Source organism: Physeter macrocephalus, chromosome 5 (assembly GCF_002837175.3).
Source record: "Physeter macrocephalus isolate SW-GA chromosome 5, ASM283717v5, whole genome shotgun sequence".
Classification (NCBI taxonomy): domain Eukaryota; kingdom Metazoa; phylum Chordata; class Mammalia; order Artiodactyla; family Physeteridae; genus Physeter; species Physeter macrocephalus.
The window spans coordinates 58,645,525-58,662,930 of NC_041218.1; the positions used below are offsets into that span (position 1 = coordinate 58,645,525).

Genomic DNA, 17,406 nt, shown 5'->3' on the forward strand with positions numbered 1-17,406 from the left:
GGGTCAGCGGCCATGGCTCACGGGCCCAGCCGCTCCGCGGCATGTGGGATCTTCCCGGACCGGGGCACGAACCCGTGTCCCCTGCATCGGCAGGCGGATTCTCAACCACTGCGCCACCAGGGAAGCCCCAGGTCTTTTTTATAGACATAAAAATCATAGGTCCACTCCACTTTCAGATTTTACCTTCCCATTAAACTGATGACCTTCAGCTACTGCCTCCTTTATGCACTGCAAGATCTTACTTTTCATATCCTCTGGTGATCTTTCCAGTTTCCATTCCCACTTGTATTTGTTTTAATGTTATTTTCATTGGATTGATATATATATAAAATTAATCATTTTAATTTCATCTGATTTTCCTACTGAGAAATTTATGTGTCGTGCCCATATGGACAGCATCATCTAAAACATACATCTACAGAATGATGGAGGCATATTTAAATCAATGGGATTTCTCAAGTTTTTGCCATTACTGAAATTGTGGTGTGCAATCGTGAAAAGAAGGTTTGGGATTCACATAAAATTGTGGGTGAGGGGTAACCAAGAGAAGCTTTGGGATGTGAATAGAACTAGGCTCAAGCCCCAACTCTATTACTTAACTAAATGGGCTACTTTAGCTTATGTTTTCATCTGAGTTATAGTTTTCTCTTCTGTAAAATGAGGTTCATCATAATTATAAAATAGATAGCAGTTACTGACTGCTGTTTATCCTATATCATGCTTGGCACTTTTCCTACTTTATGTTAAACCCATGAAATAATCCTTTAAGATATAAATAATTCCTTCTTTAAAGGAAACTGAAGCTAAGAGAGGCCAAACAATACTAATAAGCAGTACATCCTGCTGCATCCTTTAAAGTATGCACTGCCTCAGGGAGTGTTGGGTGGGGATCAAATGAGACACTGAATGTGAAAGTACTTCCTAGATGATGTGTGCTCTACTCAACCAAAGCTTACGTGTTTTGTATATTAAGAGTGCTATACCATAAAAATATATTCACTGATACGACTTTCTTTCAAGGATAACCTTCTTCCTTGAAAATTCTTTAAAACCTATAAAGTGGCACTCACTAGTATAAGGGTTAATCTTGGGAAATTTTGCAGAGTTTGCCTTCTGTACCACTCCTCATTTCCTAGCAGCATTCTATTTCTTGTTTTTAGGAGAGCCTTGATTTTTAAATTTTATGAATAAGTACAACTCCACTCCCATTGTCCCCAGTGTGAGGTAAGGGGCATAGGGTTGACAAATTCATAATTTTTAAGTAAAGAGTATTTTTAACCAACCTCTCATAAGTTATCATCATTAGATAAAAAGAATGGATATTTTTGCTGCAGAAAGGGAAGAATATATATCAGAACAAAGTGCAGTGCTTTAAAGTGAATACACATAGTAGTAGGACAAACTTTTGACATTGTCTTTGATATTTTAATTTTGGGGCCAGACAGTGAAATCTCATCATGGATCCGCATGGGTCATCAGATGAGATTTGAGAACTACTATTTTAAAGGCCATGTGGGACCCTGAAAAATCATGACTGAGCAGCAAACAGACCTGGGTGAGAAAGCATGTTCTGCTTTTTGTAGCACAGGACAGCGTGCTACTACCGTGGGTTCTGTAGTTAGGCTGTTTACGTTTAAATACTGCCTCTGCTTCTAGTTACATCATCTTTCTTTAAGTCTCTAAGCTTCACCGTTCCCTGGAGGTAAAATGAGTATAACAATAATGCTTGTAATTATTATGAGAATTAAATGGGATAATTCATTTAAGAACCAACATAATAAGCCCTCGAAAATGTTTTTTAATTAATTTATTATGAACATATTATTATTAATAACTTGTTCTTATTTCTTGTTCTTATTTATTTATTTAGCTTCTTTGATTTTCAGGTTTCCCATCTGTAAAATGGAAATACAAATAGCTAGCTTGCAGGGAGCTGTGCTCATCTGAGCTGAGCTGAGCTCATTTGCTGTGGAGCCTAAATGAGATAATGCATATTTGTACATAGAATGACACTGATCAGAAGCCTACGACATGGTAGTCATTATTATTTTTTGTGACATTTCCCCTCCGTACTCCCCTAGTGCATTCACAGTTGGCAGATGGCCCTTGGCTTCTCCAAGCCCCTCTTTGGTGTAGTACTTGAAAGTCTGTCCCAGCCAATCCCTCTATCATGTGCCTAAAAACTTATCTGTTCCATCTATTTGTCCCTTAAGGTCCTGAATGCACCTGAAAGCAAACTGCCTTGGGAAAGTTTTGAATGTTATTTAAACAAGCACACTGAGAAATCGTAAAAGCAAAACACATTCATGACTACCTGAAAACACATTCAGCAATACCTATTTTGGAGCTCAGCTTAAAAGTATTGTGAAGAGGAAAGAAAAAAAGACAGACGTTAAAAAAAAAGATCTCCAGCTTGGAAACAATGAGTAATGGTAAGACCAGACAAGCATGTTTTCTCTCCTAAGTCTCTATTTTCATGTCCATCAGCCTGGATAACTCAGGGAGTCCACCCAAGGTGCCATCTATCTCTCACATTTCTGCCGGCTAGTTACCATGGGGGTTACGTCTGGATCTCAACCCCTTCTTTTCTTTAATGTGGGGTGGAGTCTGGCAGCTGAAGATTCTGGACAGTGATGACATCAACAGGAGGAATAAATTCAGTGTATATTGCTATGATCTGGACTCCTTGATGAAGAATGTCCTATTTTCTTCCTCATATATACCTCTCTATTCAAATCTAAAATTGTCCAATGCGCCATGACATGGAACTAGAATAGCTATTCCTTCCTGTTCCCCCAAAACATCTGACTGAGGGGATAAGGGGAAATATCTATGTGATACTGGAGAAGTCATATCTCTTTTATTTCTTTATCTGTACGATGAAGGAGTTGGATTAGGACCTCTAAGATCTGCTCCAATTATCCCTAAGAACATGTGTGCTAAGGAGTGGGGAAAAGGTAGAAGTTTGTTTTAGAAGACTTACAAGTGACTGAGAAGAAGGGGAAACATGATAGGGAGGTGTTATGTTTGTTTGAAAATTCATCAAACACACAAGTAGATCATGGACTAACTTAAACGAACATAACTGGGACTTAAGAATCTGGGAATGGGCACATATATGTAAAATTGATGGTGAGAGACAACTTTTACTGACAAAACCTGGTGTTATTAAAACTTGGGGTTTTCTTCTAAACCATTTAGCTGGGTATTTAAATAAATATGAAGAAGGGCTCAAATGTATTGTCCTTGTTCTGCTAAGAGGTGTTACAGACTGGAACTAGAAAACAAAAGGGGGCTTGAAAAAATCTGACTGTTAAATCAACAGAGAAGTATCAAAGAAAGGTTCTTTCTCACCTTTCCAGGTCCCACATGCTATCGCCAGAGTCAGTCTGCTCTGAATCATAACCTTCCTTAGTTTGTAAACCAGACTGTTCTTTGGCTTTCTGGCAGAGAAAAATTTAGTCTGGGTCTAAATGAATTCTATAAGGCAATATTTATGAAACTTTGGGCTTCTGCTAAATTGATTAGACTAATTTATCTATCTGAAGGTTACCTAAACAGAATAGAATGATAAGCATTCCTCTTCTGCTAGAGACACTGATCAATCTTCAAAAACATTCAAGATAAGTTTCTGTGTTAAAAATCAAGTGATTTCTTTTCTGTCCTAAGAGGATATTTTGTGTTATTGAGGGTTATAGAAATATTATTCTGTAATATTTTGAGATTGATAAAGGGCAAAGACCATCCTGAGCCCTTTTCTTCTTGAGTACTTAGAATGTAGCATCATATCAAATTGACAGAAGAAATGTTAAGAGTAGATTTTCTTTTCCAACTAGATTGAAATAAAATAAAACCGTTTTTCCTTGTGCTGTATACACATTTTTTTTCTCCATGAATTTGATTATACTTTATACAACTTTGGAGGATAAAACCTTCTTACTTTCTGGTGTATTCATTTCCCTTGCCTCTAAAATGATAACCTACTGCTGGAAAAATGACCTGATTCACAGGGAAATTGGATAATCTAATGTAAAGCAGTTAGGTTCTAGATCAATATTCTGTGAAATACCCCTGAAACACATGTTTTCCATTCTTTCTTTCATTATTCTTAAAATGAGCCATAACAGTGGAGGGGAAAAAAGCTTGAGACTCAAATACATCACATAAGAGGATGCATGAAAAATTTAAAACCAGTAAATAAAAGAGTTAAAATTAATATTAGAAAGGAAAATAACTTCAGATTATGGTGAATAAGTTAAAAACATATCCGAGGTGGTAAATGAAAATCACTTGCAAAAGGCTGAGCAGCTTGAACATGGAAGTACACACAGATTTTCCTTTGGGTATCGGAAGGCCCCCATCCCCTGCCCCACCCCCCTGCAGAAGTACACAGAGTGCCAATGCAGTCACCTCATAGGGAAATAAGACCATTTAGAACACATGGAAAAGAGTTGCCACGCTCCAGAATAGATCTTGGAAAGTTTATCATCTCCAGGTGAGTGAGTAGGAAACTTGACCACTTTTAGGCTAATTAAAATTCAGTGTATTTGTACTTGCCATTTTTAGAGCACTTTTTTTTTCCACATAATTAAAACCATATATATCATGGGTTTCTGATTAATTTTCAGGTAAGTAATCAAGAAATAGTTTTGAAATTCTATTTAAAACCATGTTTTGTGAAGAGCTGTGTTTTGCTTTTTTTTTTTTTAGTAGAAATTGCACTTTTACAATAATAAAACAGATTAAGTTTTTGCATTTGACTCTGCTTTTTATGAATGAGATGTCAATTTGGCAAAGCACAATTTCCCCTTCTGGTAAACCACAGGGCAGAGTGGAATACTATCAGCAGGGGTGCAGCCTTCGAGAGCTGTAGAGATTAAGATTCAGGACAGATAAGGAAAACCACTATTTAATTTCTTTAATTTTCTAAGAAAAAGAGAGAAATCCATGGACCCGCAGTTAGAAAAAATGCAAAAGTGAAAGACATTTTACATCATTTATTTATTTATGTATTAAATTTATTTCATTGAAGTATAGTTGTTTTACAATGTTGTGTTGACATTTTACATCATGATAACAAAACTTTGGCTGTTAAGCTTTTAACATAAATGTACAAGAAGCACATGTCTCTTTTAGGATTTACTTACTCTCTGGAGCCAGAACTCCTTGGTTTCATTTCCAAATCTGTCCTGGGTTGGCTGTTCATTCTTCCATAAGTTACTTACCTCCCTGTGCTTCAGTTTCCTCATTGTGCAAAGGGGATAACTGTACCTACCTGAGAGTGTCGCTGTGAAGATTAAATATATTAATATCTATAAAAGGCTTAGAACATTACTGGCTCATAGTAAGTGCTATGTAAGTGTCAGATAATACTATCATTATTGAACTATTTCAATAAATCTATTTTATATCCAAGTTTCCTTGAAAGTTTTTAATACATACTTTTCTTGAAAACGAAAAATTATACTTTGCTGTGAATCAGATATGTGAAAGCTGCATCTAAGTGGAGATTCGAAGATGACCAAAAAGGCCCACCTGCTCCAAGCCACACTTGCATCAGTACTTAAAGTTCCTGATATTATCTTAGATTTCAGAAAAGGCAGATTTCCCAAAGATTTTCATCAGGATAGTAAGAATTGGTATATCACAAAAGGGTCTTGTGGCTATGTAAACTGAGAAATGCTGTGAGGACAAGATTAAATGAATATATACTTTCATTTGTTAAATAGATATTAATCAAGTGCTGGAAATGAAGAGTCAACAGGACAGACCTAATGGGCTTTATATTCTAATGCACGGGATAGAAAAGAAACAGAAAAAAAATAAAATGATTACAAACTGTACTATTAGGAAGGAAATATTCAAGGAGCTGAGAGAAAGAGACAGATTAACAGGTCAACACATACTTTAGAAAGTGTGATTGACTGTGGCGGACCTCTTTGAGGTAGTGACAATTTAAGCTAAGGTCTGAAGTAAGAGAAGCAGCTAGACATGTGAAAATGAGTGAAAGAGCATCCCAGATGGAAGGAAGAGCTCCTGTGAAGGGTGTGAGGAGGAAAAAAATGAGATGCGCTCCAGCGAATGGATCAAGATCAGCGCGGTGGACTGAATGGTCCAGGTAGATGGCACAGGAGCAATAAGGCTGTGACAGCTAGGGCACAGAGGACCAGGAGGCCATGGCGAGGAGTGTGGGAGCACGGGTGCAGGTGCGGTTGAAAGCCCTTAAATGGTTGTGAACAGAGGGGAAACCTGCTCTGATTTACATTTTAGGAGATTATTTTGGGTGCTGAGCAGAGAATGTGTAGGGGAGGGCTGCAAGGGCTAGTGAGCAGGCCAGCCAGGAGGCCGCTGGAGGGGTCCTAGCATTGGGCTACATTGCCTGTGGTGGATATGCAGCAAAATGGACTTCACAGCTTTTAATATGCTTACGTGTAGGAGAGAGCTTCAAATTTGGTGATAAAGATCCAACTTGATTTGGTCAAATAACACACATCAGGAAATGCCAGGTTCAAGAATTACCTCCTGAATCACTGATAATGCAATTTTTTTTTCTGGAAGAGAGTAGAGGTTTATTCTACTACTATATTATCTGCAGACAGCAGGGTTTGTAGGAATAGGGTAAAAGAAAAGCAATTGATTTGGGGCAGGGGCAAAAGGGAGTTGATGGGGAGATTGTGGAAAGACTCAAGCAGTGGGGCTTTTTCTTAGGAGAGCAGGCTTTCTGGAATAAAGGGGAATACTATGCGTGGTAGGTGCTTGGGAAACTAAGAGAAGGCAGGGGGCTCCAGAGACAGGCTCGGCCTCTTATGCAATGTAGTCCAGGGCCATTATGTGTTTGACTCTCTATGTGGTCATCTATAAGTACATTCATGCAAATATTTGTCTGCAAATGCTCACAACTCCCTGCAACTTTGCAGACTCTTCAGGGACAGCACTGGACTTGGAGTCAGAAGGCTGGAGTTTTCATGGCAGCCTGTCACCTACTGGTGGGGAAATATGTCATCTCTGCCTCAGTCTGCTCTTTAATAAAAGCATTCGACTCCAGATCAAAAATAAGGATAAAATATTAGTTACCGAGAAAATGTATGGCATTCCTCAAATACTAGGAATGCCTCTTTAACAAATTAAAATGCAGCTCAATGAGACAACTTCCAGTGCTGATATTTGCTGACTCCAAGTTGCTACTACTCAAATATGCCCGGATTATTAACATTTTAGTAGCTAAGAAGAAATGCCAAGTTTCTCATTGACCTTCTATTCACTCAAATGATATATCTAAATTGCAAGAATATACATTTTCCTCATTAGATGCAATAAAATTATTTTCATTTTGAGAGGGGAAAAAAGCAACTCAGTAAATTCTTGTTTTTCCTGAATTGGCCCTCGAGCAACAATGATCGCTCACCACTTTGCTGGGATTTTGCTTTAATGCCATCTTTGCAGTCTATAGGATGTTAGGAATGAAAAAGTGTTCTAATATTGTCCTGACCTTTTAGCCTTGTAGTGGGCCCAGGGAATGAGGTGCTAAAGCAATTTTGCATTATTTTGCTCTCTGTGCCATGAACTTCTTTGAATCTTGGGCTAAAGAGACCCCCATCTCAATGTCCATAAACGCCAACATTTTCTACAGCCTCATGCTTGCAAGAATTCTGTCTGTCAGACTTAAGGTTAGCAACAAAGAATTATGCTGAAGTTTGGGTTAACTAATGTATGAGTCGAGTCAATTTGAAATTTAAATTTGGCACCAGAGCGCTTCGCCTGTCCTTTCTTCTCTTGTTGCCCAAGTTGACTTTATGAAAACACTAGAGAGGAAATTTCCTAAAATGGCAGAGCTTTCCTTTAAAAATTATTATTATCAAAGTGATAATTTTTTCCTAGTCTAGTCCTGGGATAAGTGCTGTTACTTTTGGGCTCCAGGAAAGGATAAATATAGCTTTCATAGTTGGCTGACACCAAATTCATATTTGTTTACAATAAATTCATTTGTTTAGTTAATAGAAATAGATTTGGGTCAGACATGAAAGCCTAAAATCCTAGAAGAACTATGTCACATGTCATGTTTGCACTGCTGTGCAGGAAATTCCTGCTTATGTATGTAGCTACCTAGAATGTCCACTTGACATAATCGCACGAACCTGGAGTATTGCAGGCTATTCTAAATTGCTGGGCTTTGGTTATTGGGAGACCCACCGTTCCTGCAGCCCCAGTGGGTGGGAAAGCTGAGCTTAACACCTCTGGAGAGGTGTTAAATGTCCATTTAACTTAATGTCCTCTGACTTAAATGTCCATGGAGAGGGGCTCCTGATTCTGTCCGTCATTAAAGGCTCTGATCATTCAAGACAATTAATATGTACAATTATAATAGAAAGATTTCTAAGTCATCATCAAAATGTCATTTGACTGCAGTCGTGGAATAAGCCTAATCTTTTGGCATTAGGCAAACAGGTTTGAGTTCCAGCTCTGCCGCTTCCGAGATACGTGAACCTTGGTGAGCCCCGTCGGCTTTCTGCATCTCTGCTTCCTCATCTATGGAATGGGATTGATAATATTCCACAGGACTGTCATGAGAAGTGACTGCACATCACTGTATCTAGCACAGTAGGAGTTCAATGAGTTGCAGCTGTTTTGTTATTATTTTATTTATATTCCTAAAATCTAAAAGGTATTAACTAGCTGATGATCAGTTATTCAAACAATTTAGAATTAAATGCTTGCAGGACTCCGGTCCATATTGGGAATATAATAAGGAAAGTCCTGTTTGTTTCCTTCCTACAGAAAATAAATACCACTTAAGTAGCTTCAGCTTAGTGCAAGAGGCAGGGGAGAAGTAGAGGTATATACTTTGTGATTAAGAAAGTGTAAAGAGGACTGTGGGAAACGGTTCTGCATGCCTAAACAAAATGCTATGTTCTGAATATGTAAGCTCTGCTTTAAATGCTGGATAAAGAAAACAGAGTTGGCTCTTCAAGTCAACACTGACTCAATCCGGAAACAAGAGTGTGGGTGTAAGAAGGTTCAAGATGTGAATGGATTATTGATTTGAGAGAGAAGGGGCTAAAATCTCTGGAGCAATATCGAGCTGATACCATAAAAGAGGAAAACTCTAAGCCTCAATGTGACAAAAATACTTTCAGGGAAAAAAAAGCACCATATTTATGACCACGTTTAGGTAAATTTAACCCATTTCACAAAGAGAAAAGAAGGTCTCTTATGTGTGCTGGATATGGGATTAATATGTGACTCTGTCCTTTTTAATCTAGGAGGGAAATAAGAAAACAACAGATATCCACACAGAAAAGGGAGAATAAAATGCCATAAGACAAATATAAAATGGTATAATTTGTGATCCAAAATTAGTATATTCACCTGTGCAACTTCTGAGTACACAAATATTCTGGGAAACATTTGGATGCTGAAAGACTGGGATTTCTAGATTGTAATCCCTGAGGAAGGGGATTCTAAAACTCATATTTTTCCCAATACACTACTATAATAAAGAGATTAAGAGTTTATTTAAATGAATGAATGACAAAAGGGAAGAATACTTTATACATACAGAAGCACATACACACAAGTGTGCACGCATGGTACCTCTGGAAGCCCTAAGGAAATAGATACCAGGATGTGATATTACATCTTGTTTGGGAGTGGGGGAATTGGCCACATGCAAGACTAAAAAAAGGAAGCAGCATTTAAGTTAAACTAGAGGGGACTGTAGGAATTCAAAAAGGGGAGATAAAGTAAGGAGTGCATATCAAACTGAAATTATTGTAAACTCAGGGCTTCCATTTCCTCATTTCCTGCTCTTAGTTAAATCCTGCTGTGATCTCTCCATCCTTACTCCATTTGATTTGCTTGCAACATTCTGTTTGGGTGCCCACTTTCTCCTCCCTGGCTTCCATAACACAGCTTTCTCTCGTGTTTTTCCTTTCATCTAGCCTTCCATCTCAGTCTTTTTTGCAGGCTCATTTTCTGCTGTCCCTTAAAAAAAATTGGTTTTCCTGAAGGTTCCATCTTAGATGTCTTTCTTTTTAATTGTCTGCCTGTTTTTTTATTTCCTTCATTTTTCTTTTTTTCTTTTTTACTTCTCTATAGGTTATATCCTCTGTTCCTATTGCACCAGCTGAAATAGATATACTTATGTCTCCCAAATCTATACCTCTAGTACAGAATTCTCTATTTATTTATTTACTTATTTATTTATGGCTGTGTTGGGTCTTCGTAGCTGCGTGCGGGCTTTCTCTAGTGGCGAGCGGGGGCTACCCTTAGTTGAGGTGTGCGGGCCTCTCATCGCAGTGGCTTCTCTTGTTGCGGATCATGGGCTCTAGACGCACGGGCTTCAGTAGTTGTGGCTTGCGAGCTCTAGAGCGCAGGCTCAGTAGTTATAGCGCACGGGCTTAGTTGCTCCGTGGCATGTGGGATCTTCCCGGACCAGGGCTGGAACCCGTGTCCCCTGCATTAGCAGGCGGATTCTTAGCCACTGCGCCACCAGGGAAGCCCCAGAATTCTCTCTTGAGACGCAAATTTCAGTATCTACTTCTACTGGACATTGCCACCTGTTTAAGCCAAATGCGTCACGTTCCAAATTAAATTCTTTATCTTCCTTCCCTGAAATATTACTTGTTCTTTTTGAATGACATCCATCTCTCCTATTATCTGTGAAAGAAACTTGGAATTGATCACGCAATCGTCCAATTCCCTCATTTATCCCACTTCAAATTTCTATCATTCACCAACTACCCCTACGTACCCCTATAATCTCCTGTTTTGATTTTTTTTTTTTCCTTTTTTATCTCCACCAAGGTCACTAATTGTTTCTCCTCTCTGTTATTGCAGTAAGGTATTTTGGTTGGTCCTGGCGAGGTCAGCAAGGTACTGGTCACAGAGAGGCTTCCGTGCTGGCTGGCTGTGCTAAAGAGTTTGCATGTCATCAAGAGGACAATGCGGGTCCTTGAAAGAGTTAAAATAGGGGACTTATAATCACATCCGCCATTCTGGTAGATCAGTCTGGTTGAAAGACAGGAAAAATATTAGAATGAAAGGTGGATGCATACAAATTAAAAGGAAGCCTTATTGCTCTAATACGGGGCTGGCTCGGAAAGACTATATCTCATTGGTGCTGTCTGTTTCTGTGCCTTCAGCTCCATGGTGTTGCCCTGCACCGTATGGTACCTCCAGGGTACCTCTGGATACCTGAGGCTTCCCCAAAATCACCATGTTGTTTCAAGCCTCCAGGGCTTTTTTAGAGTCTGGTATCCTGCCTCTAACACAACTCATCTCTTCCCCTCCTTATCTGGCTCATTCTGTTTTGTCATTTAAATGCTGAATCATGTCCCCTTTAGGGTCACCTCCCTCGGAAAGCTTCCTTGATGTCCAGCTCAGTGCTGTTCCTCCCTGCTTCCAAAGCGCTCATGACATTTCTCTACTGGAGTACTTACCACACGAGTTTGTAATTTTGTCTGTCTCCTCCAGTGTCCGTGAAGCCAGGAACTATGCTTTGTCACAATATGCCCTGACTAGGATGCAATAGGCATTTAGTAAATATTTACTGAGTTTTTAAATATGAACGAAACTATAAGGATGATAATTTGTTAGATGTGTTACCGGGGAATGATGAATACATTCTGAAGGACAGAGGAAGGTAAGATTTGAAATGCCAAATTCTCAACTACCAGATAAATAAAAGGCAGGGACTGGGAATGGAGCTGCAGAAAGAAATCAAAATCAAAGCAAACCAGCTCTGCAACTGAACCACTGATGTAAAGAGTTCTCCCCCAACATATCCCAATTCTGAGGCAATGTAATATAAACTTAAGTTGTTGGCATAAGGGCTGAAAATGAAGGATGGACTGGAGTCAATTATTGTGGCATCACTATGGCTTCAGAACTGGAATTAGGGAGCTCTTGCGGTTTTGTACTTGACTTGGATAGGAAAGATAAAATGAGATTACATCATGAAACCTCTTCAATGCTAGGCTGACGAGTGGTTCTAAGTCTTATGCTCCTAGGGCAATCACTGAATAATTATGAGTTGAGAGTGACAAAATGGGAACTTAGAAAACAAGTCTGACCGTGTTGTGTAACACTGAATGCATCACAGAGAGACTAAATGTGGCTAAGTATTAGGAGAATATTTAAGCATTTTGTTAAAGGTAATGCAAGTTTAAACGAGAGGGGTGGCAGTGAAACTAGGAAGAAGAAAAATGCAGCATCCATGAGAAAAATTGGGAGTAGCCTTGAGACTTAATAAGAGGGAAGAAAGATATACATTTGCAAATAGAAATTTTAATGAAATAGAATGGTTAAATATTGATTACAAAAGCAGAAAATATTTCATGGAGCCAGGTACTTTATTTCTTTGAGAAATAGCTCCTTGGGTTTAGCGTATTTGTGTTATTCCTTTACAAAGAATACCAATTCATACACTACTTTTAATAAAGAGTGGCTTTTCATTTGAACAAAGACATAATCTTATACCTCAGGTATCCAGAGGTACCCTGGGGTATCGTGCAGTACAGGTCAATGGCATGCAGCCACAGGCAGAGTGGGAGAAGTAGAGCCAGCTCCAATGTCTGGCCGAGCCGGCCCGTATTAGAGACCTTTAACTGTACTCTTTGATCCACTCTTCCTACCCTAAAATTTTTTTCTTAAAAAAAAAAACCAAAAAAACCTAAACTAAACTAAACTAAACTACACTCCAATCAGACAGCACACTTTTTTGAAAAACAATTCAAGAAAATTGCACTTATGAATATTGAGGAATAGATTCTGATGACATTTTCTATCAATTCTTCCCCTCTCAATTCTTTACTTCTAAAATAAAAATTTAAAGACCTAAAACCTTTCCATATTACCAGTTTTCTAAACTTATAAAGTGAAGCCAGAAACATATGTTAATATTATTTTCTGTGTTTTGATAGAATTGAAAACAAGTTAATACCATGGTGACATCACAAAATATTATCACTTGGTTTGATTTTGTAATGCTCATATAGACCTCTGGAAGATCATACTAACACCGAAAAGCACATAGTTGTCACACAAAATAACTCTTTTAATTATTATTAATATTGAATAAAATCTCATAACTGAGTGGAATATTACTTATGTATTGGTGATTCTCTATTGACCAATTCCTTGAGGATAGGGACACATCTTATTTGTCTATGTATCTTCAGGCTTAATGCAATGCTTGGCATATCACAAATAATCAAAAATATTTTTTGAATAAATGACATTTAAAAAATATAACACTTACATAGAACATACTCTGCACCAGGAAACTACCCAAAGTGATTTACAATTATTAATTCATTAATTCTCATTAGAAAAACCCCATTTTATAAAGGAAATTAAGACATGCAGAGGTTAGATTACTTGCCCAAAACCATACAGCTTCTTAGAAGGTTATAGAGTCGGGCATGAAACCCAAGCAGAGCCGTGTCAGAATCCGTACTCTTAATCAATACTGTTTTGTGAAAAATGCAGTCTTTAAATTAAATATGTATGTATGTATATATATATATATATATATATATGTATGTATGTATATAAAACATATTTTATTATAGCATTGAACTTAGAATAAGAAGACCAGGGTTCAAATACATATTAGATTTACTCAGTTTGCAGCTTGGAGCAAATTCATTAACCTAATGGGTCCTTAATTTCCTCATATGTAAAATCAGAATAAAAGCTAGTACCTCACAAGGCTATTGTAAGCTTTAAAGAAAATAATTTACGCGAAAATACTAGAACATAGTCGGCACCCAGGATATGTTATTTGGTGTGCCAAGGAGCATAGTTGTATTTTCTTCTTCTCTCCCTTCAAAAGGGTATATATTTGCACATTACACATCATGTAGGTCTTAGTAAAATGAGATCAAATTCTGTGTTTCATAAAACATTGTTTTCAACAGCTCTTAAAATTAGATTTAATTTACTAAACCATTTTCTGGATAGTCAGATAAGCTTCAAACTCAATAGCTTGTTTTTTAGAAAAAAAAAATTGTTTTTACCGGAAACTGTTATGGTTTAAACATCTACCATCAAGGAAAAAAAAATCTCTTTCTTCTAATTGGGATATCAAGTTATAAATATTAAAAAAAAATTAGACCGACAATAGAACATATGATATTTATGTTCCAACACCCTCCAACATTAACTGACTCTACCAAACCTGACAGGAATCACCTCAGTCAGTGGTTCCCAACAAGGGTGCACATTACAATCACATAAAAAAGCATCAAAATGTAAACCCCTTCCACAGATAACCTGATTTAATTGGTTTGGGGTAGGGTCTGGGCATCCAATTTTTTTTTTTTTTTAAAGCTCTCCCATTGATTCTAATTTGCAGCCCGAGTTGAGAACACTGGTTTAGGTTATCATTGAAAATATCACCAGTCTCTTATTTCCATTTCATTTTTAATCTAATAAAAACCAACAGTAGATAATATCTTCATTCATGTCAACATTGAAAGAATCTGAGAAGTTCACCAAGAACAGAGTTTTCTTCAACTCCAAGCATCATGAAACAATACAACTCCAAGATTATTTATGTGTTCTTATGAATAAGTTATAATAAGGATTTCATGTTTACTATATTGGGTATGTTGCTGTGGTCAATAAATAATCTTAGAGTATTTGACAATGACTTACTATTATTCTTGTGGCTATAGTTTCTGAAATTAACTGTAGATTAGAGGCATGGAAACAAAGCAAATCCCGGGAGATGGAGGTTTTGAACTATGTTAAAGTATTGAATAGAAATGAGTGCCCACTGAGAATACTGACAAACTGCAAAGATGTTTTGCAAATCTAATCACCTTAGATCCTCTCATAATGCTGGTGTAGAAAACAAGCAATTTTGACTTTTTACAGCTGGGTTCGAACTGGTCACGTAGTAGGCTATCAATATACTATTACAAATGATACTTTATAAATCCCACAACACTAAAAGCATTCTTACTTTGTCTCTAAGGGTAAGTCAAGGTTGCCCAAATGTATGAACTATTTGCTTTTCTATTATCATTTAAGACACACTCAAACTTGGACACTCTGCTATTTAAAGATTAGTTTCAGAAACCACATGGTCACACTTTGGTTTATTTTGAACATTTCACTTTCAATCACCCAATAATTTTAACAAATAGCCTTGAACAGGTGCTTTGGTTCAGGTTAACTATGGCCGTCAGGGTCTCCTGAAGATCAGCAGTGGAGCCCTACCTTCTAGTCTTGCATGTACTACGTAATACTTTAGGTTAAAGCTTTCATACAGCGCTTTTCTTAAGTAGATCTGCAAAATAAGCCTGAATAATGGGTTAAAAAATCTAATTGGACTGTTGATTTTTTACTTTGAATGGATTTCCTTGGACCTCAAGGAAAATGAATGTTTGGGGAAGAAGAACTAATATGTTAGAGCTTTTCTTGATGTCTTTCACCCAGGCTTGGAAAGAACATCATGAAAAAAGAGTACCCTTTTGGAAACTAGGCACACAACATGTTTTTCCTAATAGGTGTGAAGAATGGCTGCTATGCATAAATGATTGTTGGAAAATAATTCTCTGTAAAACATGACTTAACAAGCAACTCCATTCACCACTGTATTCATTTCCAATACCAAGAACAACCATGACACATCACATAGACGCCGATATTATCTGTTTGTTAGTTAATAAACACCTTTTGGAAAAAGTCCACAACTTTCAGCCCCGTAATTTCCATACCCAGTAAACTGGAGAATAAAACTTTTGTGGGAACGTTGATATTAACAGCATAGTAAAACTCACACAAAATCCCAGGACTCTTCAGTATGAAACCCTAAGTTTTAGCACCCTCCCAGGACAATTAGCTTTCCTATAATCAAGGGTAAGGTGAGGCGACTAAGACTAAAGCCGACCCTAATCAGAACCTCTAACATTACAATCAAACTGCAGTTTGCAATCAAAAAACAAGGTATCTGGTGCATCTCCGCTGTTAACCATCCCGTAGAACGTCCCAAAGCTTTAAGTCCCACTCATTCCGAGACCCTCCTTACCTGGAATAATCTCACTGGGCTGCCGGGCATGGCTCAGTAGAAGCGAAGGGCATTCGCAGGTGGTGGCTCCAAAGACTCAGGAACTCAGGCTCCAGTGCGCATCTCCTGGGTAGGAGATGGCAGCCGCTGGGTGAGGTGCGGAGTGTGCGCACCTCTCCAACCCAGGAAGGTCCGCGAGCGGCGCGGCGCAGCCCACCCAGTGTCTGGGGGGCTGGCCGTTCTAGTGGAGAGAAAACTCCGTTAGTCCGGAGCGTTCCTTCTCCTGCCCCCTCCTGATTTCCTGACACTTTAATTCTGCCTTAAGTGATAGTTTATACCTAACCCCAGCTTGTATTATATGCTAAAAGGCAACTGCTTTATCCGCATGCTTGATTCCAACCTCCCCAAAGTCCAGGAGGCTCACCTTCCCGGCGCCTTCCTTCCCAGCTGTGCGCTGTGCGCAAACTTCTCCCGACTTAAGTCTTATCCTCGTCCGCTCCCCCGCCCTACCCCGCCCGCATCCACACGCCCCCTCCACCCCCCAGGCAGCAGAGGAGGTGGCAGCGGAGCGGAATTGATGAGCGCCAGCCCCCCCGCCCCCGTCAGCCCGCTCCTGTCCCTGGAGAGGAAGGGGAAGCAGGAGAGCTCTGAGCGCCTCCGCGCCACCCCCTCTCGCCCTGGACCGCGAGTGGGGCTGCGCCTGCCGCGGCTGCCTTGCTCGAGTGCCGGCTGGGGCTCACCCCACGAGCCCCCGAGAGTAAAAACGCGGCGTAAACACAGGAAGCAGGAGAGGGACCCGTTAGACTTTGGGGAGGGGGAGAATGGGTGGGGGGACCCGACAGTCTGGGCTGGGGGATTCGTCCGTCCCCGGAGATAGCTTTCTGGGAACCTTGTCCCCCTCCCCAGAGGATGCAAATTCCGGAGGGCTGAGTTTCCCAAAGAACCTACCACTAGAGATCGTGCCACCCTGGCTCGTTCAACCACTGCTTGGGGGGCAGCACCACCTGGGAGCCTGTGGAGAGAGGGTCCCTAGTGGGCGAGGTGGTGAAAGTGGGATGGAGATGGTGGGAAAAAGGTTGGCTAGGAACTGGGGTCCTGAGAGGAATCAAGAGAAGGAGCGGGGAGTCCGGAGGTAAGAAGAGGGGCCACGGGGGTCCGGAAAGTGCTGGTAGCGCGGTCAGACTTGGGCAGCTGTCTGGAGCTGAAAGCGCAGGCTGGATTGGGGGGGAACAGCGCCCTTCATGTAGGGGCTGCTGGTGGGCACAGTAGCCTACCGGGAGCGAGCACAGTGAGGAAGTGAGGAAGACGGGGGTCTCGAGTGCCTCCACCCCCGCCCCCGAAGCCTTTGATGCCAGGAGGAGCCCGGGACAATCCGATTCCAGGCAGGGCGC

At 39.6% G+C, this 17,406-nt stretch overlaps 1 protein-coding gene across 1 annotated transcript in view; it reads right to left on the reverse strand.

Annotated features, from left to right (window-relative positions):
* The window catches only part of CALCR (calcitonin receptor), a 147,439-nt gene extending 130,974 nt beyond the window's left edge, over positions 1 to 16,465 (reverse strand). Inside the window, exons 1-2 of the mRNA XM_024131216.1 lie at positions 16,440 to 16,465; positions 16,037 to 16,256 (exon numbers count right to left, since the gene is read on the reverse strand). Coding sequence (XP_023986984.1) covers positions 16,037 to 16,066 — 30 coding nt within the window. The 5' untranslated portion in view covers positions 16,067 to 16,256; positions 16,440 to 16,465. The remainder of the gene's footprint in view (positions 1 to 16,036; positions 16,257 to 16,439) is intronic.
* Positions 16,466 to 17,406: the final 941 nt, after the last annotated feature.